The following is a 26,640-nucleotide window of genomic DNA, read 5'->3' on the forward strand; positions in this document are numbered from 1 at the left end:
TGGAGCGCAATGAATGTCTTCAAGGTAGAGATTGGTAAATTCTTGATCTCGCAAGGAATTAACGGCTATGGAAAGAGTGCGGGTAAGTGGAGTTGAAATGCCCATCAGCTGTGATTGAATGGTGGAGTGGATTCGATGGGCCGAATGGCCTTACTTTCACTCCTATGTCTTGTCACCTTATGGAAAATGGGTAGGTGGGAATGACTGACTGGTGGCTGAGTATGGGGTGATGGGTGAAGGATGGACTGACCATGAACTAGTGGCTGAGAGTGAATGAGTGGCAAGGACTGTGAAAGAGAGTGGGCGACAGGGTGGGTGCTGGGGGAGTGTGTAAGAGTAGTTGGGGGAGAGGGGGGAAGTGGTAGTGGGTGAGTGAATGAATATGTGACCAGTGAATGGGATTGAGCTGAAAGCATTTCTCTTGCTCTTGCTGAGCTAACCATGGTAGTTATCCATCAAGATCAAAGCTCATTTGAGAAATCATAATGATTTGCATATGGTTGCTTTAAGGTGGAAGGAAGAGTGAAATCAAAACTCAGCACGTCTGGTAGCATCTGTGGAGAGAAAAATTGGGTTGACATTTTGCGTCTGATATGAATCTTCTTTGGAATGACCTTTATCAACACACAGCATGGACAGCGATATGCTAAAGAGTCAAGCCAACCTGTTGTGTACAGCTGTGATACTTTATGCATTAAGTCAAAAGAGTCCCTAGTCTTTAGGTGCAATTGGAGAGGCACAAATCCAGATCAAAGACTTGGAGAATTACAGTAGGTAGAATCAAGCAAATCCTTCTTTACTCCCTCTAAGATTAATCCGGAGATCACACTGGCTATGACGGTCATTAATTGTTGCCCAACTCTTATATAATGCAATCTTTAGACCAGAAACTTTGGCCCACAGTTAACTAGTCCTTAGCATAAACACTGTCACTCTGTTCCCTGAGACCATTATTCACTGGTTGAGGAGATTGGATTAGAAACCGCCTAACTTGCTAGCGTTTCTTCTCCTGTATTGTTTCTAAACTTAGAAAAGTTTCTTTGATAAATCATGGATCAGGCCTTTCTTTCAGAGGGTTTGAAATATGGAAATGAGGAGCAAATATTTACACATCCAGCTTGCATGATCTGGAGTATTTTGTATGAGAGGTAATGTAAACAGATTCAGTAATAACTTCCAAAAACGAATTAGATTAGCATTTGAAGGGAAACACTTGCAGGGCTCTTCGGAAAGAGCAGTGAGTTGGGACACAACCAAATAGCACAATTGAAGAGGTGACGTAGAAATGATGGACAAATGGCCTGCCCTGGTGCTTTCTGGTTCAATGATTTGCACATGAATGTAGCCTACCTGACCGACGTAATCATATTGATCTGCTTAGCTTTTGGTGTGTCTACTGACGGTCAAGACAGAAGCAAGCTACTTGTTAACTACAGTGCTGTTTGTAAACTTTTTCTTTGCTTCTTTCAATCTAGAATCATGTAAATCCAGCCATGGATTTTACTGAGACTCCACCTGGGATGCTGGCCCTTGACAACATGCTGTACTTTGCGAAGCACCATCAAGATGCTTACATTCGGGTAAGACTTGTCACTCAGTCTTATTTGTAGTCACAGTAGGCATCTCAGATCTTTGTACTGATGACTGCTACCATAGTACATGGATCTGGAGTACAACAACGGGGAGATTATACATTTTCCAGAGTCTTGGCAAATCCTATCTTAAGTACAATATTCATTGTTTGGGCAGCACAATTCCAAAACAATGCATGGGAAGCCATGCAGACTAAGTTCACCAGAAAAATCTTGGGGATTAGAAAGTTAAATTATGAGGATGTCTTTCATAAACTTGGCTGATATTCCCTTCTAAACTAATTGGGCTCAGTGGTTAGCACTGCTGCCTCACAGCGCCATGACACTGGGTTCAATTCCAGCCTGTGGCAATTGTCTGTATGGAGTTTGCACCTTCTCCTTGTGTCTGTGCTAGTATCCTCTGGGTACTCCCATTTCCTTCCACAGTCCAAGGATGTGCAAGCTTAGGTGGATTGATCATGAGAAATGCAGGGTTACAAGGATAGGGTGAGGGATGGGTCTGGGTGGGATACTGTGCAGAGGGGTGGTGTCAGCTCAATGGGCTGAATGTCCTGCTTCCACACTTGTAGGGATTTTGTGAATTCTCAATCAAAGTATTTGAAAGGAAAAAAAAGGATTAAATTGGACAGATACAGAGAAATTGTTTCCTCAGAAATGGGAATCATTGAATCAGTGTTAAAATTCGAACAAAGCAAGTGGAAGCTGGACAGTTCCACATAAAGGTTTTGTGATAATTTGGAATTCTATCCTCCAAGGGGCTCTGAATTCTACAGCAAGGGAGCCTTCAAAGGTGAGGTCAATAGATTTTCTTATGTTATGGTATTGAGAGTAATTGGAGATGAAATGCAGATTAGCTGGGACCTAATTGAATGATGAAGCATGCCTGAGGGAATTGTGTATGTAATTTGTTTAAACCACTGGCTGTATCTCTGCAGTTCAGATGCATTTTATTTGCATAATTTGTTTACTTAACAAAATTTGTATTGTCTTGTACCAGAGCAACTTTGGTCACTGTGCTGAATACAATAAAATTCAATTACTTGCACCATAGAGCCAGGCCATTTGGTGCATATGATCGATGTTGGTGTTACTTGCCTTACATGATCTTACTTCCACTTTATGGGACCTTGCTTTCTTGGCATACTATTTTATTTCTTTTGCCTTGGATACTGTCACATAGCTGACCCTTGACACTATGCTAATTGTCTGATCACTATCTGGGTAAAAACATTTCTTCTGAATTCCTTTACTAGAGTTATGGTCTGATTAGATTTATGGTGAGTAGCTGCTATAATTACCTCTAGTTTTTGACACTTCCATCTCTTACCCACAAGAAGCATCGTGTTTACACCACATCAGACCTTTTCACAATTTAAAACAAAAATCTATATCAAGTTATTTCTCAGTTCCCTCTGCTAATCATTTATCATCTCTTTTAGAAATGTGACTCATTGGCACTTCTAACAAAAAGTATGTTTTGGAGTCCATCAGTGTGCAAATGACATCAGTAATTGCTAGGGCTATATACCAGCTCTGATGAGAGATCTGTTTATTACAATGTAGCATGTATAATGCTGTTTCTTGCAAAGGGTCAGTAGTTAGAATGTGACTACTGAGTAGGTTGGCATGTTTGTCGTGATAAGTGGCAGGCCAGTGAAAAATGGGTGACAGCCAACAACTACGCAATCTAGAGAGGGTTAGCAAGAGTCATTTTCAGGCAGGAAGCTGTACCTATATGTATAGACCATTGGTTTCAGGTCTGAAGGTATACAGAAGCTTTTTCCATGCTAGGTCTTCACATGCACTAGGTAGAAAATAACATTTCGGACTTTGTAGCACTGTGGGCTTAGCATTATTACAGTGTGATGCTGCACATATCAAGAGGTGAGATACAATTGTCTAACATGCTGAAGAAGGACTTATCTACTTGGAACTGGCATCATGTCTTCTCAAGTTTATAGAACTTGAGTTTTGGATTGATTTATTGCTATCTTTTTATCTTGATGTGAAAGCTTGGGGCTTCAGAACAAAATTGATGAATCCCTTTGTAGTGTTCAGCACACAAGTTAGTCAAATTTGGTGCATGGAAATCATGTTGCGGTGAGAATTATTTAAGTGCCAGAATTTGTCATGCACAGTATTAGTTGGTGTTTTGAAAGAAAATCTTTTGAGGATTCCAAAATTAATAAAAGGAAGAAACTAAATCAGTTTTGATGTTTTATGCAGGGACTGATGCAAAGAATAAAAGCATCCACAATTTTATAATGATTATCCTTTATTATTTCACTGTTAAAGGCAAATGTATCATTAGAAAGCCATTAAATATTCCACAACACCAGGTTATAGTCCAACAGGTTTAATTGGAAGCACACTAGCTTTCGGAGCGCCTTCATCACAACCACCTGATGGAGTGGAGCTCCGAAAGCTAGTGCTTCCAATTAAACCTGTTGGATTATAACCTGGTGTTGTGTGATTTTTAACTTTGTACACCCCAGTCCAACACCAGTGTCTCCAAATCATTAAATATTCAGAATATATATCTTCAATATCCAAATCTCTGTTAGGTGAAAAAGGTTGCATGAAACTCCATGATGACTCTAGCATCTGTTTTTTGTTTAGATTGACTTTCAGGCTGCCAGAGGATGATTTTCCATCATGTTTTGTCATTGATAGGGTTCTCCACCGTCGGCATATACTTAAATATTTAGACCTGTCTGTCAATTTAAACTGTAAGAAAAACTTTTCAATAATTGTTGGCTGAAAATTGTTTTGCCTCTGTACTCTTGTAACCATGGAGCTCAAATTAAACATGCCTTCCTCAGAACATCTTCTATCGCTCACAGCTTTTTTAAGTTCTGCCATCCAGAGTCGAGACTTAGACTTAAAATAGATTGAGGCCACTCATGGCTCCACAAACTAGACTTGATTGCATCAAGTCCATAATCGTCAATTTCATTTATTCAGGCCCATCTTGTGTTGTGAAGCATCACTCTCAAATTTGTGAGAAGTATTTAGAAATTAAAAACGTCTGCTGCTTATTTCTGTAGGAGTTAGATAGCGCACACTTCGAGTAAGGTGGATACTTTGTTAATCACACTTAAATAATCCATTGTCTTCCTGCTATAGTCACAGAGCTATCAGAAGTTAATTTCAGGAAAAAAAAACACCAAACCACTTAGTATTAGTTGCTGACTTCAGAATGTCATCTCCAATTGCACAAATTTGATCATGAAGACATAGCTTGTTACATTGTTCGTGAGCACAATTAATTACCTAATAGATGGGACAGGCTTACCGTTTTGGTGACAGAAGGAACAAACTCAACCAGTAAGAAGAAAGCACTGTACTAGCTTTATTGTTGTCTGCAGTCTTTATGAGGCTCCACGTTTTTTATTGTAGCTTCTCCCAACTTCTTGTCACAGCGACTCCCAAGTTTCCCATTTCTTGTTAAAGGAACATTGAGTCAACGGCAAATTTCTGTTTCTAAAATTGTGTTAATTGCATAGTAATTGCATTCAACTGAGTGGAAGAAATGGGCAGTAATTGGGGTTTCACTTGAGCAAATATAAAGAGATGTTATTGAAACTGTAGTGTGATCAATTTAGATGTATGTTTGTAACATTTCACTCTAAGTAAAAGTAAAACCATGTAAAGAATGGTTCCAATCCTATCTTTCACCACCTGGCTTTCTGGATTTGAAAATGGTGTAAGTCCTAAAAGGCAGTCGTCTTGTTGCATTTTGAATTGCGCTAAAGGGAATTTGAACATAAAACTATTGTTGGCAGCTGAAGGAGATCTCCACAGTGATTATTACAGATTAGCATAACAATCTTCCAGCTCCATAAACATCAGATGTAACTTCTAGCAACATGTGCAGAATGTATTCTGGATGTTCAGTCAGATGTAATTAATGATAGCATTTCATTGCCTCTGGGCAGGGAATAATACAAGGAGAAAACTGAAACTTTCAATATTCATGTTGAGTTCAGTAAATGGTTATTGAATTTTTTATAATCTCAGTAAACACAAGGCATCCTCATCATGTTTTGTCCGTGCTTGGGCTGCCAACTCTCCAAGAATGTCCTGGCATCTCGTCCAATGCAAGAAATACTCTCTGAGCGACTTGGAAGAAAAAATGAATGGGGAATTATTTCAATATATTTTTAAACTCTTGTGTATAAATTTCTAAGTTGATATAATACAGAAGGAATGCACTATGTGCAAAGTGCCTGTGCTGGCTGTTGGTAGAGCTATTTAGGGATGTGCTGGCGATAGTTGCATCCCAGGAAAGAAGAAGGAAAATCCAATTAATCCTACTCCACTGCTCTTTTTCAGCATTCTGGACATTTTCATCTGTGTAGATTTATCTAATTCTGTTTTGAAGATCATTTTCAAATCTATTTCAACCACCTTTTTTAGGTCGTGCATTCCAGATAATAACTTGTGGGGAAAAAAAGAAGTCTTCTTCCCCTAAATAACTCTACAGAGGACAATATCCCATTACAAAGTCGCCCTTTATTTGCACATGAACAGCCCACGATTATAGTGCTGCATCAAACAGAATCAGGCACCAGATTGTCAGTATCTCTGATACTCCCTTTTTATATGTTAGTCAGGACTCCCTGATTGGACCAGATTAACAGCCCAATCAAAGTCTTGTCTTCATGTTTAGAAATTATGTGACGTTATTATTGTACTAAATAAGATAAACTTAGAACAGATCTGACAACTCAAAATTGGCATTCATGAGGGCCTGTGGGCAATCAGAACCAAGACAATTGTATTCTGTCACACACTGGACCATGAGGTACAGATTATCATGCTGTCCAACATTACAATCAGGCTCGGCGATCAGTGCTTGATCAATGAAGATGGAGGAGGCAGGAGAAGCACCACACATTGCTAAAAATGAAGGATCGACCTGATGATGATTCAGCACAGGATTACATCTATGCCATATAGTGGAGGCAGCATCCAGTAGATAAAGATAAATTCTATGATTCTATGAACTGATCGCTTAACCAATAGATCAGATAAAAGCTTTGTAGTCCTGCTGTATCTAGCACTGAATGGTGGTGGAGAACTAAAAAAATCACTGGAGGAAGAAGCTGCACAAATATTCCCCTTCTCAATGATGAAGGAGCCCAGCATGTAAGTGCAAAAGACCAGAGTAAAGCATTCACAACCATATTCAGTCAGAAGTATCAAGTGGATGATCCATCTAGGACAGCTCCTCAACATCACAGATATTAATCTTCAGCTCATTTGATTCATTCCATGTGCTATCAAGAAATAATTGAAGGCAAAGGATATTGTCCCCAACAATAATTTGGCAATAGTATTGAAGACTTGTGCTCCAGAACTATCTCCCTAACAGTCAAGCTCTTCCAATAAACTGACACTCCTGGCATCTACCCATCAATTGCCCAGGTATGTCCTGTACACACAAAAGAGAACAATCCAACACAGCCAATTACTGTCCCATCGGTCTACTCTTGAATGTCAGCAAGGTGCTGGAAGGGGTCATTAGCAGTGCTATCACACAAAACCGGTGCAGCAATAACCTGAAAAATGACATTCTGTTTACATTTCGCCAGGGCCACTTAGCTCCAGTTTTCATTACATGGTCCAAATATGAACACACCACCTGAATTCAAGAGGTGAGGTGAGGTTAACTATCCTTGATAGGAAAAAAATCCAAGCAAAACTGAAGTAGGTAATTCAGCCCATCGAGTCCACTCCAATATTCAGTGAGATCATAGAGCAGTACAGCATAGAAACAGACCCTTCAGTCCAACTTGTCCATGCTGACCAGATATCCTAAATTAATCTAGTCCCATTTGTCAGCACCCGGCCCATATCCCTCCAAACCCTTCCCATTCATATACCTATCCAGATGTTTTTTTAAATGTTGTAATTGTACCAACCTCCTTTACTTCCTCTGGCAACTCATTCCATACACAGACCACCCTCTGCATGAAAAGGTTGCGCCTTAGGTCCCTTATAAGTTTTTTTCCTCTAACCTTAAATTTGTGCCCTCTAGTTTTGGATTCTTGGGACAAATGTCTACTTGGGACTCCACTTTCAAGGAACCATGAACTGCACTTCAAGGCTTTGTTCAGCAACACTCCCCGGACCTTACCCAGATTTGCCCTGATTTGCCTTTCTAAAACGCAGCACCTCACATTTATCTCAATTAAACTCCATCTCCCATTCCTCGGTCCATTGGCCTATCCGATCATAGATCACTTCACATGTGGAGTGAACTTCCTGAGGAAGTGGTGGATGTGGATATGGTTTCAACATTTAAAAGACATTTGAATAAGTACATGACTAGGATATATTTGGAAGGATATGAGCCAAAAGCAGGCAGGTGGGATTAGTTTTGGATTATGTTCGGCATGAACTGGTTGGTCCAAGGGTAAATTTTCATGCTGTGTAACCCTATGGCTCTATGTTTGCTCTGATAATACTTAACTCCACTTTGCTGTCTTTTCCAAATAACCCTTGATTCCCTTAAACAAAAGGAAAACTCTCTAATAGTTAGAGTCATGCCTGGCATGAAGGAATGTCTGTTAAATGTCAATTAACTCGGTCCTCTGGTATCATTGCAGGAGTTCCTCAGGGCTGTGCCCTTGGCTTATACATTTTGGCCATCATAAAGTTTGAAGTGGATATGTGTGCTATTGATTGCAGTGTTCGGCATCATTCTAGGCTCCTCAAATTGTTCAGGATTAACTGCCTGAAACCATCAATGTCCACAAGCACAAAACATGAGCAACGTGTGCTTTGTGTTGATGCATGGTGTGAATGTTACTTGCCATTCAAGTGGCAGTCAATACTCATCTCCAACTAAAGACATTTAATGGCATTACCATCACTGAATTCACCCATTTATTTCCCACAATTAGCATGCTAGGAGCTAGCATTGACCAGAAGTTGAATTGGACCAGTCATATAAATATCATGGTTGCGAGAGCAGATCAGAGGCTGGAAATTTTACAGCAAGTAACTCATTATCTGTTGCCCCAAAGCTCATCTATGTGACACAAGTGTGATGGCGTACTCTGCACTTGGTTGGCTGATTGCAGTTCCAATCATAGTAGAGAAGCTCAACAACAAAGCAGCTTAACTGGCATCCAAACCACCACATTAAAAATGTACTCCCCTCCACCAGCATCACACAGTTGCAGCAGTGTGTACCACATGTAAGAGGTAACACAGCAACTCACCAATGTTCCTCAAGCAGCACTTCTCAAACCCATGAATCTACTATGTAGAAGGACATGGGCAGCAGACGCATGGGAACACTGCTACCTGCAAGTTCCTTTCTAAGGTGCACATCAGCCTGCTTAGAACTATAGTGCCACTCCTTCACTGTCACTGGAACTCCCAACCTAACAGCATTCGAGAGGTACCATGTGGAATGCAGCATTCAAGAAGATGGCTTACCATCTTCTCAAGGGCAGTTAGTAAAGATCAACGAATATTGACCTAGATAGCAATGCTACATCCTGTGAAATACTTCTCTAAAAAATTTTCTATGTAAACCTAGCACGATTTTGAATATTTTTAGAAGCTTAGAACATAGAAAATAGGAGGAGGAGTAGGCCATTTGGCCTTTGAACCTTCTCCACCATTTATTATGATCCTACCTGATCTTCCGACTCAATAGCCTCTTCCTACTTTTCCCTAATTTTTTTGATCCCTTAAGTCACAAGTGCTACATCGAACCCCTGGAAATTGAACAATGTTTTGGCCCAACTTCTTTCTGCTTTATGTGTTAGTGAATCCACAGGCTGACTACTCTCTGTGTGAAGAAATTTCTCCTGAACTTATTCATTAATTGTTTACCTGGTATACTTTTGACTGTAACCCCTGGTTCTTAATTTCCCACCATCAGGAGCATCGTTCCTGCATCTACCGTGTCTAGACCCATTTGAATTTTGTTAGCTTCTATGAGATCTCTCCTCATTCTTCCAAACATTGGTGAATATAATCCTAAACAATTCTCCTCATACGTCAGTCATGCCATCCCAGGACTTAGTCTGATAAATGTTTGCTGCAAAGGTTTATGTAGCAAGAACATCCTTCCTCAGATAAGGAGACCAAAACTGTGCATAATATTCCAGGTGAGGTCTCACCAAGGCCCTATACAAGTGCAGCACGGCCATCCTGCTGTCGTACTCAAAGCTTCTCACTATCAAGGCCTCCAATTGCGTTCTTTGCAGCCTGCCATACCTGCATGCTTACCTTTGGTGGCTGGTGTATGGGAACACACAAGTCTCATTGTACGTTCCCTCCTTTCAATGTATAACCATTTACATAATCTGTCTTCTTGCTTTTGCTACCATAGTGGATAATTTACATTTATCCAAATTATACTTAATCTGTCATGCATTTGCGCACTCACTCAACTTGTCCAAATCACATTGAAGCATCTCTGCATCCTCCTTACAGTTCACTGCCCCACCCAGCTTTGAAGATATTACATTTAGTTCTTTCATCCAAATCTCAAATATATATTGTGAATAGCTGAGGTCCTAGCACTGATCCCTGAAGTACCCTACAAGTCACTACCTGCCATTTAGAAAAAGACCTATTCATTCCTACTCATGTTTTTCCCTGTCTGCCAAACAGTTTTCGGTTCATCTCAATATACCGACCCAATCCCATATGCTTTAATTTTAGACACTAATCTTTTACGTGGGACTTTATCGAAAGCCTTCTGAAAGTCTACCTCCACTATTCCTCCCACATCAACTCTATTGCATCCTCAAAGAACTCTAGTAGATTTGTAAAGCACAGTTTTCCTTTCGTAAATCAATGTTGATTCTGTCCAATTTTGCCACGCTTTCCAAATATTCAATTATTAATTCTTTCTTAATCAATTCTTTTTGTCCTCATTTGCTGAATTCTAAACTGCTTCCATGTCTTAGATCTGTTTTATTTTGTATGCCTTATTTTTGCATCAAATACTATCACAAATTTCCCATGTAAGCCATGATTCGGCAATCTTTCCCATTTTACTTTTCCGCCATACACGAATGAACGATTGTTTCAGTTCTCCCATGTGCTTTTTGAATGTTTCCCATTGCCTTTCCAGTAACACCCCTTTCAGTAACGTTCCCCAATCTATCATAGCCAGCTCGCACCTCTGTCATCTCAAGGGTCCTCACACAGCTAAAATGCTATCCCTTTCTCATTACACGATACCCAGTCTTGGATAAATTGGTCTCAAGTTGGCTCCTCAATATTGGTCTAGAAACCCATTCTGTGTACACTCCAGGAATTCATCCACTATAGTGTTGTTACTAATTTGATTTGCCTAATCTATATGCAGATTAAAGTCACCCATAATTACTTATGTTCATTAATTACATACATATTGAAATTTCCTGATTAATGCTACTCTTAACATTACCCCTCTGCTTTGAGCGGGGGGGTGGTGGGGTCTATATTCAACACCCCTTTGTCCTTTGGTGTTTCTCAGCTCTACCCATAGAGATTCCACATCACTGGAACTAATATCCTTCCTCGCTATTGTGTTCATTTTCCCTTTAACCAGTAATGCACATACACAGCCTTTTCTTTGTCTATCCTTCCTAAATACTGTATGCTCCTGGATATTTAGTTCTATCCCTCATCACCCTGCAGCCATGTCTCCATAATTCCGTCTAATCATACTTGTTTTCAACCATTTGTGACTAATTCATCCACTTTATGGCAAATACTCTGCACATTAGTACACAAAGTCTTAAGGCTCTTGTTTTTAACATTATTTGTCCCTTTCCCATTATTTTTACTGTGTCCTTGTATGATACTGGCTCTTGATTTCTTTACCCATTATTTTTTTCTTCCCCTTGCTGTCTTTTGCTTTTGTCCTTAATTCATCTTCCTCTGACTCTTCGGATCCCAACTCTTGCCATTTTATATAAATCATCCCCAGTTACTCTAGCAAATACTCTCCTACAGCATCAATCCCAATCCTGCCCAGATGTAACCCATCCAGTCTATACTGCCCCACCTTCTGCAGAATCAATCTCACTGAAAATGCAGTCCTCCCAATCGCACCATCTCTTCAACCATGTATTCATCTGATAGAGCCTGCTATTCCTACTCTGACTAGAACATGGCACTGGTCATAAGCCTGAGATCGCAACCTTAGAGGTCTTGCTTTTCAAATTACTACTTTAGTAATTGAAACAAGGTCAGTAAAGTGGACCTCGTAGAATGAGTTCCCTGATTGGGGCTGTTAATCTGGTCCGATCAGGGAGCCCTGACTGACAGATAAGAACAGGATTGTCAGACATCCTGCTCGAAAGAACAAAGAACATTACAGCACAGGAACAGGCCCTTCATTCCTCCAAGCCTGCACCGATGCATTTTGCCTTTCTATACTAAAACTGTCTTCACTTATCGGATCCGTAACCCACTATTCCCTTCCTATTCATGTATTCATCCAGGTGTTTCTGAAATGCTGGTATTGTGTATGCTTCTGCCACCTCTTCTGGCAATGCGTTCTAGGAATTCAAACACTTTTATGTTAAAACTCACACATGTCTTTTAAACCCTGTGTTCCCCCCCCCCACCCCCACCCCCCCCCCAACCTTGTGTCCCAGTCTATCCAACCTTTTCTCATCACTGGAATTCCCCCATATCGCTCTGAGAAGTATCTCTGGAGTTGGATCAGTGTTAAGGACTCTCCTCATGTAAATAAAGGGAAACTTGGTGATAGGATACCAGCCTCAATGGAATTATTTCAACTTCCTAACTCCCTGTATTCTGTTTTTAAGACCTCATCATTATTATAAACCCTTCACATTTGTACCTCAACTACTGCTGTTCGCCCTCATTATCCAGAATGTCCTGTAGCTGCTCTGAGAGATCCTTGATGCTAATACCAGGAAGGCAACATTCCATCTTAAAGTCTTGTTTGAAACCCAGAAAGTTCTGCCCATTCCCCTTGCAATTGAATCCACTATAACTTTCATATCCCCACGTTTTACTCCTACCTAGTGCAGCAGAGCCAACCATGTTGTAATGAATTTGGCTGTTGCTGCTCTCCCTAGTGAAGCCATTCCTCTCAAAGCAGCACATCTGTTTTGCAGACTCCAGCACTATCTGCCTAGTCAGCTTCCTCTGACTGGAGAGCAAACCTTAACCTTTAAGAGGAAATGAAGAGCCTGGAAAAGAACCCCAACTTCTCTCTATCATCTGATAACTGAAGTCACGCATCTCTGATACCATTCTAGTAAATCTCCCCCGTGACCTTTATAATGCCTAAACATCCTCCGTCAATGTGTAGTACCAGAATTGGACGCAGTGCTTCAGCTGGGGTTTAACCAGTGATTTGTTTAACACTGTTTATAAAGCCAAGGATCCCATATGTTCGACAGTTTTCTCAGCTTGTATTGCCAACATCACAGATTTCTGCATACACAGCCATGGATGGGTTTGTGCCCTTCTGGGTGCTTCTTTACTTCATCTGTACTATCATATTTTTCCTTGCAATTTCTGCATGGCATTTCTTTCTGTTCTCTCCCTTTGGATTAGAATGACTGTTGCATGAAATGGGAAGGATAGGGAGGGTTGAAGAAACAAGTAGATCCAGCTAAGACTAGAATGAAAATGTGAAAGGAGTCTGAAGAAACGGGGAGAGAAGGGAAGTGCAAAGGTGAGACAAAGAAGAGAGGAAAGGAATAGTGAAGGAAAATAAATTTACATCACCAGCTATCTTTACACAGATTCAATTTGATTTGATTTATTTATTGTCATATGTGCCTAAGTACAGTGAAAAGCTTTGTTTACGAGCAGTACAGGCAGATCATAGTAAGCAAGGACACACAGATCATAGGATGAAAAAAAACATAGGCATACAGCTTGCGTCACACAGGACGTGCACTAGGCCAAGTTCAACATTAGCCAGATCAACGCTATTTGAAATTAGAAAGTCCATTCAGCAGTCAAAATGTGTGGTGCTGGAAAAGCACAGCAGGTCAGGCAGCATCCAAGGAGCAGGAGAATCAATATTTCGGGTATAAGCCCTTCATCAGGAATGTGACGGGGGAAGGGGACTGAGAAATAAATAAGAGGGTGTCCATTCAGAAGCCTAATAATGGCTAGGAAGAAGCTGTTCCTGAACCTGCCGGTGCGTGTACTCAAGCTTCTGTATCTTCTGCCCAGCAGAAAAGGCTGTAGGAGATTGTTGAGTGATTGGCACCATTACAAACGTGCTATCAGCAAAATGTCATAAAGCTGTAGGATTGTTGTAAAAACCCAACTATCTCACTTAAGTCCTTTGCCCTTACCCATTCTGGCCTATATGGTGTTCTGTTGATTAGCAACATGCTTGACTCTTATCTGCCCTTTGAAGTGGCTGAGAGATTGACCCCATCATCTGTTTTCCCACCATCTGAGGGAAACTGGAGATTGACAATATTTGCTATCGCCAATTGTTCAGTTTTTAAGAATTAACATATTCAAACAATATCCCAGCCTCCAATGATGGGAGAGTACAGCACATTAGTGCAAAAGACGAGGCTGAAGTATTCTGCTGGTTGGAATCATACTTACCACAACCTGTGGTTCCAGAGGACAGTCACCACTGGCCCAAGATATCAGTGCAAGAGTTACTCAGGCTAGTGTCCTGGACACAAGCATCTTTAATTGTTTCATCAATGATATTCTCTCCATTACAAGGTCAGAAGTGGGATCGATACCAACTATTTTATAATTTGCAACTCTTCAAACACTCAGGCAACCCATGTCCATATGCAGGAAGACTTGGTCCATATCCGGGTTTGGATGGATAAGTATCCTGTAACATTTATGTCTCATGAATTCCAGATAATGACTATAACCAACAAGAAAGAATCAAACCATTTCCCCACGACATTGTATTCCATTTTCATAGCTGAATTACCTTTCATCAACAACCTGAGGGTTACAATCCCAGAACCTGAATTGGGCTAGTCATTTGAATGCTATAGCTACATGACAAGATCTGAGGCAAGGAATTCTACAGTGAGTAACTTGCCATCTATCTTCCCAGTACCTGTCCCCCACCTGTAAGGTGCAGATCAGAGCTCTGTTGGAATTCTCTCTACTTGCCTGAATGGGAACAGCTCCAACAGAACTTCAGAAGCTTGACACTTTCCAGAATAACGAAGTCCACTTGTTTGCCACCCCTTCCAACAAGATTCATTTGCTTCACCTTTGATGCACAATGAAATCAGTTTATTCCACCTGCAAGTACATCGCAGCAACTCAGAAATGTTCCTTAGCCATCAACTTCTCAACCTTTGACTGCAAGGACCAGAGCAGCAGAACCACAGGAACACCACTGCCTGCAAGTTCCCCTCCAAGCCACTTACCATCCTGACTTGGAAATATATTGCTATTCCTTCATTCTCACTGGGTGAAAAAAGGAAGAATGGACTCCTTACGAGAAGGTAAAGGAATTGACGAGAAGGAGAGGTAAGCAAGCTTAGAGAAGATTTGGTCATTGTGATAATATACTGCTTATAGTTCCTGAGGAAGTACAGCTTGGCAGGCTAACCAGTCTAGAAGCAGAGCAAGTAGACATTTCCTAGGTTGGTTAAGGCCCTGGTCTTCTGAAATGTGAAACATTTAGAAGAACTGAAGCCAGCAAAAGCAGAAGGTTATAAAAAATATCTGCACAAATTATATTTTAAAAATTGGACAGGAAGCAACAAGAGAACTTAATAATTTGTCTGATGGGATGTAGGCGGTGAGTGAATTGCCAAAAGACTTTGATAACCACATTGATCCCATTGGAGAGAAAGTAAATAACCACTAAATGTGAAGACTATCATAAAATGATCTTGTCTACAAAGACATTGACTACACTGTTCAAGGTCCTAGCAACCAGACTGGAAACTGAAGCAAGCCATTAAGTTTGGCTGTGGTCAAATTGGCTTTAGGACAGGTGATTGAATTAGAGAGGCTAGCGAGGAGAAGCAGTGGTGGGAGTTTTAAATGAAAGAGGCAAGAGGAAATACTCAAGTAATGTACATTTGTTTTGTGGATTATGCAAAATCTTTTAACCAGCTAAACTGATAAAGGTGGGACAAGTGCTAGAGGCAACGTGAGTTGACTGGAGAGATAAAATATTATCTTGAACTCTGCCACAGACTGCTCCAGTATATGATGAAGCTAACTTTGATATATTCTGGCGTGGGTTGAAACAAGGCATCTTTTATCACTCTTTAAAATATATGTACGAACCATGATAAAAGAAGGGCTCGGTGAAATACAGAAAAGGTGGAGTCAGTTGATGAAGTAGCGAGATATGCAGATGACCCAGCCCTTATAGTCAGCACAACATACATCTACATATTCCATTTCATACTATCTATCTATTTGTGAAAACTTAAAGAATGAAAATTAATGTAAATAGGCAACTGTTATGAACATTGAAAGAAGAATTGTTGGGAATATAAAGTTGAATATGAATAATCAAGAGCTGTAAGAGATACCACAATTTTAAATACCTGGAAAGTAACTTGTCAGAAGATGGTTCTGGTCAAAAAGTAATCAGATATAACAAATACAAGGAATACATTCTCCAAAGTATTCTTCATTGTAAGAATGAGTAGAGATCTTCAGAAAAGAATCATCGAGACTGTGATTGAGAGTATGGGGCTGAAACATAAACCTTGAAAAAAAGCAAGTATCCACAAATTAGAATTTTGTAAAAAGTGATTCTATTAAGGATGGAGCAGGTCAGTCAGAGAGAATACAAGAGCAACAACGAACTTCTCTAGATAATGAAGGAGATAATATAATTAATAGCTATCATCAAGAAAAAGAAATGGTTGAATTGACCACATTTGGAGGCATGAGAACTTGCTGAAGGTGATGACTGAACAAAGATTAAAAGGATTTAGACGTAGTGGGAATAAGAAAATAATGATGTTGGACAACTTGAAGTTGAAATTCTGATCAATTGAAGCGGAAGGCAAATGGCAGTGTGGCGAAATTATTCTGGGACCTGCCCTTTGGCAGATCACTAGTGTTAATGCATTTACTGCAAGTATTTTGAGGTATCCTGAGACTGTGAAAATTGCTTTATAATTGCAAGTTTTTTTAAAGATATCCCAAAGTGGTTTATAGCCAATGAACTATTTTTGAATTGTAGCTATTGTGGTACAATAGGAAGATCACGATAAGTTCCAATATTCAACAATGCTATAATGACCAGTTAATTTAGTTTAATGATGTTGATTGAGAGACAGGAGCTATTGGCAAAGATACTGGTAGAACTATTTTCTTCTTTGAAACAGTGCCATTGCATCTTTTATGTCTGTTTGAGAAGACAGATGGGGCCTCTGTTTAAGATTTAATCTTTAGTAACTCAAGACCTCTGAGAATGCCTTGGTACTGCACTGAAATGTGCCAGAATCATATGCCAAGTATCTCAAGTGGGGTTTGAAGTCAAGCCTTCAGACTTAGATGTGAGAATGCTTCCACTGAGCCATGTCTGATATCAATAATACTTGGGTTGTGGGCTGCATTCAGAATCAGACTTGTTGGACTTTTCCCTTAACAATTGTGACTGGATTCTTTCTTATTTGAAGCTGTGCAGCATAAGAAAATTAAGTGCTATATTGATGTAGAGTGGAATTGCCTTGAACAAATTAGGGAACACAGTTAATGATAGGCAGATTGTTGTACTATGTGGTTTATCCGATCCAGGAGCGACAATTCTAATGGTGCCTTCTGTAGTGAATGTGTTAAGGGGAATCTCTTCATAATTTATTTCCTGCTGTAGTTTTGTGTTGATTTATATAGAACAATTGGCAGTTTAAGTTCTGATCTATAGCATTTATTCATTGTTGACATGAATATATTTTGATGCCTTGTGCTGCAGGATCTCTCAAACCTGACATGTTGTGGCTGATTAGAGCATAAACTGCAGTGCCTGGAATAGGAATGCATTGTGTATGGGACAATTCAAGCACAGCATTGGGTGGTAGCAGTTCAGGAGTGTGATTTCAAATTGAAATATTGCAGTGACTTCATGACATCCATCAACTAGAGGACTTGTCGTGTTCTATGACCTTGTGGAAACTAGGAGTGCGATTGTACGCTTTTTTATCTTTCAGTTATAGCTATGAGTAATTTCTCTTTTCTGTAGCGGGGGAGGGTCGGAGGTGTCTGTCACTTCTTGTGAGTGAGATTTGATATTTCCAACCAAGCTGAAATCAAAAAGGATGATAGTAGATTACGTTACCTGGTTACATTTACTTTTCATTCCGAGACTTGACTCAAATACCATTGACATCATTGTTATTTTAAGGCCCCCCGGCTTCTAAATAGCCACAGACTTGGTGCCAGGAATAGAACTTAGAACAGTAGAGCATCGTACAGGCCCTTCGGCCCTTGATGTGTGCCGACATTTTATCTGTATGACATGAAAGCAGTTTGATATTTCTTCAGCTGTAGAGTTAGAATCTGATGCTATGATCTGCGCAGAGCTTTGAGACCATAACTCTATGTGACACTTTGAGAGATTGATGAACCTTTGAAAAGATTTTCAACATCGGATGTCAAGTTTTTTTTTGAAGAGATTTCTTCTTTTTTTGCTTGCTGTACCTAGACATATCAGCATGCTGTTTTCAGCAATACAGCTTTACAGGTGGGAAATGGACGTGCATTGCTGAGTGTTGCACCCTGTTTCTTCTCTCTGCTCCTCATCCCGTTTGTGGGCTGGAGCTGTCTGCAACACATTCTCAATATGACAAAGCTAAGAGTCATCTCTTGATATATTCATATTTGCATCTTTTTTTGCACCTGTGGCCTGGAGATACTATCCAGTACATCTTGAGACCTCGCGCAGTAATGTAAAATGTCTTAATTACAGTAATTATGTGATGGGAGAAGACAGGAGAATTTACTTGAAATGCAAGAGATTGCTGTGGGCCCATTATATGTCATTCCGTGCCACCATCAGTTAGAACTTTGACATACAACTGTCCAGCTTACTCACAATGTATTATGCCCGCACACAAAACTGAAAAGATTTTCCTGAAGCAGTCATGGTGCCAACTTCTCTCATCTGCCATCAAATATTACATACCCATTCTTACTAATGCAATGTAACATGGTGGAAATGTCAGTCTCATTATATTTTCACTGATATTATTGCTTGTAAGGAGCCCAAAACTAGAAGCTGTGAATACAAGTTGGTTATCGGTAAATCCAAGAGGAAATCCAAAAAGAGGAGGTGACGGCCTCCTGGTAATATCGCTGGACTGTTAAACCAGAGACCCAGGTAACCTTCTAGGTTTCAAATCCTGTCACAGCAGTTGATGGAATTTGAATTTGATAAAAATCTGGAATTAAGAGTCTAATGATGGCCACAAATCCACTATCGATTGTCAGAAAAAAACATATCTGGTTCACTAATCTCTTTGTCTCACTAATGTCTCTACTCAATTCCCATCCTTATCTGGTCTGACCTACATGTGACTCCAGATCCACAATAATGTGGTTGACTCTTAAGTGCCCTGTGAGCAATTAGGGATGGGCAATACGTGCTGGCCTAGCCAGTAATGCCCTCATCCTGTGAATGAATACAAAGCATTCAAGAGAAATCTCTTTATCCAGAGAATGGTGAGATTGTGGATCTTGCCACATAATGAAGAGGCAAAAAGCACAGATGTATTCAAGGAAAAGCTAGATAAGTGCGCAAGTGCAAACGAATCCCGAAAATGACACTCTGTTGATAGGGTGCGGTGAAGAAAAATGAGAGAATGTTCGCATACAGCATCAAAACCAGCACTGGCCTAAATGCTGCTTTCTAAATTGCATGCAATTTATATATAAAGCCATTGAACTGTTTCTACTGCTATGCTGATAGCTTGCAGAGCAAATGACTATAACATCCTTACCCCTCCTGGGATTCTTCCTAGATTGTACTGGAGAATAGCAGTCGAGAAGACAAGCATGAGTGCCCATTTGGCCGTAGTAGCATTGAGCTCACCAAGATGCTGTGCGAAATCCTGAAAGTGGGAGAACTTCGTAAGTTTCCATCTTGTATTTTTAAGTACAAACACATACTTTCACTTAAAATAAGGAGCCTTTGTTTGTCACAATTCTGTTAATGTTTTCTTTAAATGTTTCAAGCCACAGGTTTATATGTTTTGTTGATTTCTGTATTTGTTTTGTTAAGGTGGGTGTGATAAGAATTGCGAGACTTTGGCCCATTCTTGTGCTACAGTGCCCTGCATCACTAATTTTAGAGAAGGCATTGTGAAAATAGGTTCCAGGCCTTTACAAGTGTTAATGCTAGATGTATGTATCATAATGCAATTCCTCCAGCATTTGATTCCTGCAGAAGCAGCCAGACTATGCTGAGCATCTTCTAGGACAACTCTACTGAAATGCTACTTAGTGAAGTTAATAGTTAATTATGCTAGTGGAGAGCCAACCCAGATGGATGGGCCAAATGGCAGCTGTCTGGACTGAAAACAGCAGATGTTGACCTTTTGACTTTTCAAGCCTACTCCACCATTCCTGGCCAGATCATGGCTAATCTGATTGTAACGACAAATCCATATTCCCACGTACTCCAGATAACCTTTATCTAGTATCTATCCACATTAACCTTAAAACTGTTGCAAGGCTGTACCTACACTTGCTTCTTAAGATGAGAGTTCCAAAAGTTCATGACTACCTGTGAGAAACTTCTTAAGTTTTCACATCTGCATTTTCCAGGGAATGAACATCAGATCTGGCTGATTGACAGAGGCAAGAAGCATTCTTGGATTTGTTATGGTGCAGATACATTATGTTGTACAGAGTTAATTATCAATTTGTCACCTGCAGGAATTTAATGGATAGCCCTTGTGTTGTCACATGTCTGAAGTCACTAATTAGCCAACAGACTCTGCATAATGGAGCAGTACAGATGAGTTGGTTCAATATAAGGGGCCAATGAGATATGTTGGAAGGTGTTAAATGATGCAGAGAATTCCAGGGTCACCACTCTCTGGGTGAAGAAACCTCTCTGAACAGTCAACTTCATACCTTTAAACAGTGACCAAAGCAAAGGCATTCTTCCTGATATCCTGACCAATATTTATCCCTTAACCAAACACAATAGATTATCATTATCTTGTTGCATTTAGTAAGACCAAAGGAGTTTCTACATTTCAAAAGCAACTACACTTCCAAAGCACATCAGTTCTTGTGAAGTATTTCATTGTGGTAATGAAAGGAGCTACATCAATGTGGGTTACTTCATTAGAATTGACAGATGTGTCCTTGCTGCAAGATGGCTTTTGAACCTCCTCAAATTCCATGTTCTGAGGGAATAAAAAGAATCTTATAGTTAAGCTTTGTAATAAATTTGAACTGGTAAATAGCTCATTTTTCATTACAGATTCTGTATTAATTATTTTGCTAATGTGAATGGAAAGGCCCAAGGGAATAAAATATTAATCGAAATTTATGTGTGATAGAGGATTCAGGTGACCATGCTAAAGAGAGACACCACTGTAACGTGAACAAACCACTGGCAGTCCTGCATGTCTTTCTCATCAAATGACAAGCTTGGTGCAATGTGGGAATATATCTAGAAGCACTGAGAGGTGTTTTTAACAGGGGTTCATGGTTAATATATTTGCATTTCAGTCAAAGGCTTGCCAAGTCTCTGCAAAGATCTTTTTTCCCTTTCACTAAAGTTTGAAAAAAGTAATTTGGAAGTGTTTTCTGACTCCAGAGGGATGGATAAAAGTGCATTGTAGGTGCAGAGGCATTGCATAAGAAGCTTAGTATGCCAAAATGAGAAATAGCCGTTTGTCATGTTTTAGGAGTGTGTGCACGAGTGGATGTACAGCAGCAATAGATTTCATCAACAGTAAACATCAACTATATATCACACGATGGAGCAGCACCAACTGAAGTTTGCTATAAGGTTGCTGAGCTCAGATTGCAAACAAAGCTGAACACACATTATCTGTCCAAGGCCATAAGTTTTTATTCTCATTCCTACTATAATACGGAATGAAGTGTAGTTTTAAAGTATCAGGATTGACTAAGCTGACTCCCTGTCCACCCTTCAGGTACAAAAATCAGGCTGTGCATGTAGCTCCAGCAAAAAGCAGGCAGAGTATGAGCTTGGGTACTAAAGTCATTGTCTATGGGATTCCCAGAAGCCTACCCAGAGTGGAATCTGCCATTCTGTGACGTTAATGATTGTTCTAGCACTCCGTGAGGATCATAGGGAGCCAGGATGCTCATTCAGCATCTCCAGCCTTGCCCCAGTTTTCCTGATTGTCAGTTCAATCTGTCACAGCATAGTGAGAGAAAGTGGCCTGATGAGGGGCTTTTGCCTGAAACATCAATTATCCTGCTCCTCTGATGCTGCCTGACCTGCTGTGCTTTTCCAACACCCCCACTCTCGACTATGTCACAATGCAATTCTGACCCTTGTTGCAGGATCAGTCATATCCCCTCTTACCTGTTAACCAGTCTGTCAGTTTGGCTGACTGCTGTCCAGGAGGCAAGCCTATAATATTGCATTAAAAAAATGAATCAAATGTACAGAATAGAAACAGGCCATTCAGCCCACGTGGTCTGTGTTGGTGCTTACATTCCCCTCATTTTCTGACCTTATCTGCATTGTCTTCAGTATTCATTTTCCTTAAAGTACCTTTCAAATTTCCCTTCAAAAGCTTCTGTGCCACAATGCCATTTCCCTCATCCTACCCATGTATTAGTGAGCTCCACTGTTATCCACATTCTGTACAAAGAAATTTCTCTTGAACTCTTTATTGAATAGTCCAGTGACTATTTTATGTTTACTGCACCTAGACTCTTAAGTGAAAACATCTTCTCTACCCTGTCAAATAATTTTAAGCACCTCTTCAAAGGTAAAGTTTTTTCAAATCCCAGTTCTTGTTTTTGAAGAGAAAAGATGTTCACCTGTTTGATCTGTCTAATAGTTATTATAACTCCTCAGTTCTGATAACTTTGTAACACTTTATTTTGCAACTTTCTGAATGCCTCGTATAATTTTTGTAATATAATGACCATAAATATACTTAGTGTTCTAAATTTGGTTAATCTAAGGCTTTATCTAAATTTAACCTCCTTGCTTTTCAACTTTGTTCCATTAGAAATGAATCTTTGTTTTGGTTTACAATTTTTTTAACATTGTTGACTTGTCTTGCAACTATTAAGAGTTTATGCATGTGTGCCCTGAGATCCCTTTACTTTTCTTTAGACTGTTATTTTCCAAAGCTTAGAATCTGACCCACTCAACTCCAAATCTTTTTACCTTAACGTAAGAACGTTGGGGTGGCATGGTGACTCAGTGGTTAGCACTGCTGCCTCACTGTGCCAGGGACCTTGGTTTGTTTCCAGCCTTGGGCGAACGTCTGTGCAGAGTTTGCACATTCTCCCCATGTCTGGGTGCTCCGGTTTCCTCCTATAGTCCAAAGATGTGCAGGTTAGGTGAATTGACCATGCTAAATTGCCCATAGTGTTCAGGGACCTGTATGTTAGGTGCATTAGTCAGGGGTAAGTATAGGGTAGGGAATGGGTCTGGGTAGGTTACTGTTCGGAGGGCGAAATGGTCTGTTTCTACCATGTAGGAATTCTATGATCCTAACATAAGAGATAGGAGCAGGAGTAGGCCATCTGGCCCTTCGACCCACTCTGCCATTCAATAAGATCATGGATGATCTTTTTGTGCCCTCAGCTCCACTCACCCACCCTCTCATCATAACTCTTAATTCCTTTACTGTTCAAAAAATTAGCTATAGAACATAGAACATAGAAGAATACAGCGCAGTACAGGCCCTTCGGCCCTCGATGTTGCGCCGATCAAAGCCCACCTAACCTACACTAACCCACTATCCTCCATATACCTATCCAATGCCCGCTTAAATACCCATAAAGAGGGAGAGTCCACTACTGCTACTGGCAGGGCATTCCATGAACTTACGACTCGCTGAGTGAAGAACCTACCCCTAACATCAGTCCTATATCTACCCCCCCTTAATTTAAAGCTATGCCCCCTTGTAATAGCTGACTCCATACGTGAAAAAAGGTTCTCACTGTCAACCCTATCTAACCCCCTAATCATCTTGTACACCTCTATCAAGTCACCCCTAAACCTTCTTTTCTCCAATGAAAACAACCCCAAGTGCCTCAGCCTTTCCTCATAGGATCTTCCTACCATACCAGGCAACATCCTGGTAAACTTCCTCTGCACCCGTTCCAGTGCCTCCACATCCTTCCTATAGTACAGCGACCAAAACTGCACACAATATTCCAAATGCGGCCGCACCAGAGTCTTATACAACTGCAGCATGACCTCAGGACTCCGGAACTCAATTCCTCTACCAATAAAAGCTAGTACGCCATATGCCTTCTTCACTGCACTATTTACCTGGGTGGCAACTTTCAGAGATCTGTGTACATGGACACCAAGATCCCTCTGCTCTTCCACACTACCAAGTATCCGACCATTAGCCCAGTACCCCATCTTTTTGTTACTCTTACCAAAGTGAATCACCTCACACTTAGCTACATTGAACTCCATTTGCCACCTTTCTGCCCAGCTCTGCAGCTTCTCTATATCCCGCTGTAACCTGCCATATCCTTCCTCACTGTCTACAACTCCTCCGACTTTCGTATCATCCGCAAACTTGCTCACCCAACCTTCTAACCCATCCTCCAGGTCATTTATAAAAATGACAAACAGCAATGGTCCCAAAACAGATCCTTGCGGAACACCGCTAGTGATGGCACTCCAAGATGAACCTTTGCCATCAACTACTACCCTCTGTCGTCTTCCAGCCAGCCAATTCCTAATCCAAACCTCCAACTCACCCTCAATGCCATATCTCTGTATTTTCTGCAGTAGCCTACCATGGGGGACCTTATCAAACGCCTTACTAAAATCCATATATACCACATCTACCGCTTTCCCCTCATCTACCTCCTTAGTCACCTTCTCAAAGAATTCAATAAGGTTTGTGAGGCACGACCTGTCCTTCACAAAACCATGCTGACTATCCTTTATCACATCATTCTTATCCAGATGTGCATAAATCCTATCCCTTACAATTCTCTCTAAGACTTTGCCCACAACAGAAGTGAGACTCACTGGCCTATAGTTACTAGGATTATCCCTACTCCCCTTCTTGAACAAGGGAACCACGTTTGCTAGCCTCCAGTCCTCTGGCACTACTCCTGTAGACAAAGAGGACACAAAAATCAAGGCCAATGGCTCTGCAATCTCCTCCCTTGCTTCCCAGAGAATCCTAGGATAAATGCCATCAGGCCCAGGGGACTTATCTATTTTCACCCTTGCCAGAATTTCCAACACCTCTTCTCTACATATCTCAAAGCCATCCATTCTACTTATTCGTGCCTCAGTATTCATATCGACAACAATGTCCTGTTCCTGAGTGAATACTGACGAAAAGTATTCATTCAGTGCCTCCCCAATCTCTTCAGCCTCCACACGCAACTTCCCATTACTATCCTTGATTGGACCTATTCCTACCCTAGTCATTCTTTTATTCCTAACATACCTATAGAAAGCCTTAGGGTTTTCCCTAATCCTACCAACTAAGGACCTTTCATGTCCCCTCCTTGCTGCTCTTAGCTCTCTCTTCAGGTCCTTCCGGGCTACCTTATAACTCTCAATCGCCCCTATTGAACCTTCACGCCTCATCTTTACAAAGGCCGCCCTCTTCCATTTAACAAGGGATTCCAACTCCTTATTAAACCACGGCTCCCTCACACGACCCTTTCCTCCCTATCTTAGATTTAAAAACTTTCAATGAGGAAGCCTCAACTACTTCACTGGGCATGGAATTCTACAGGTTCACGACACTCTGGGTGAAGAAGTTCCTTCTCAATTCAGTCCTAAAACTATCCCCTCTAATTCTGAGGCCATGCCTTCGTGTCTTAGTTTCACTCGCCAGTGGAAACATCCTCTCTACATCTATCATGTCTATTCCCTTCATAATTTTGTGTTTCTATAAGATCCCCCCTCATTCTTCTCAAGTCCAGTGAACATAATCCCAGTCTACTCAGTCTCTCCTCATAAGCCAACCCTGTCAACTCCGGAATCAACCTCGTGAACATCCTCTGTACCCCCTCTAGTGCCAGTACATCCTTTCTCAAGGAAGGAGACCAAAACTGCATACAGTACTCCAGGTGTGGCCTCACCAGCACCCTATACAGCTGCAACATAACCTCCCTGCTTTTAAATTCAATTCCTTTAGCAATGAAGTACAAAATTCCATTTGCCTTTTTAATTACCTGTTGCACCTGCAGACCAAGCCTCTGTGATTCATGTACAAGGACACCCAGGTCCCTCTACACAGCAGCATGCTGCAACTTTTTACCATTCAAATAATAGTCCTTTTTACTGTTAGTCTTACCAAAATGGATGACTTCATATTTATTAGCATTGTAACTCATCTGCCAGACCTTTGCCCACTCACTTAAACTATCTATGCCCCTCTGCAAGGTTTCACAGTCCTCTGCACACTTTATTCTGCCACTCATCTTAGTGTCATCCCCAAACTTTGACACACTACGTGTGGTCCCCAACTCCAAATCATCAGTGTAAGTTGTGAATAATTGCAGGCCTAATACTGATCCCTGAGGCACACTACTAATCATTGATTACCAACCAGAAAAGACTCATTTATCCCCACTCTTTGGTTCCTGTTAGTTCACCAATCCTCTATCCTTGCTAGTACTTTACCCCTAACGCCATGCACCGTATCTTATGCAGCAGTCTTTTGTGTGGCACCTTGTCTAATGCTTTTTGGAAATCTAGATACACCACATCTACTGGGTCCGTGTTATCCAGTGTGCTCATAACGTCTTCATAGAACTCCAGCAGATTAGTTAAACATGACCCACCTTTCATGAACCCATGCTGTGTCTGCCCAGTGGGACACTTTCTAACTTGATGTCTTGCTATTTCTTCCCTGGTAATAAAAGCAATTTCCCCATTACAGAGGTTTAGCTAACCAGTCTATAATTC

At 40.7% G+C, this 26,640-nt stretch overlaps 1 protein-coding gene across 12 annotated transcripts in view; it reads left to right on the forward strand.

The window, feature by feature from the left end:
• elmo1 (engulfment and cell motility 1 (ced-12 homolog, C. elegans)) overlaps window positions 1-26,640 on the forward strand; it is a 281,631-nt gene that overhangs the window by 157,102 nt on the left and 97,889 nt on the right. For all 12 annotated transcript variants that reach the window (XM_072560697.1, XM_072560695.1, XM_072560693.1 and 9 more), the window contains 2 exons: window positions 1,476-1,580; window positions 19,532-19,640. In XM_072560697.1, the coding sequence (XP_072416798.1) occupies window positions 1,476-1,580; window positions 19,532-19,640 (214 nt within the window). The remainder of the gene's footprint in view (window positions 1-1,475; window positions 1,581-19,531; window positions 19,641-26,640) is intronic.

This window comes from Chiloscyllium punctatum, chromosome 41 (genome assembly GCF_047496795.1).
Source record: "Chiloscyllium punctatum isolate Juve2018m chromosome 41, sChiPun1.3, whole genome shotgun sequence".
Taxonomy (NCBI): domain Eukaryota; kingdom Metazoa; phylum Chordata; class Chondrichthyes; order Orectolobiformes; family Hemiscylliidae; genus Chiloscyllium; species Chiloscyllium punctatum.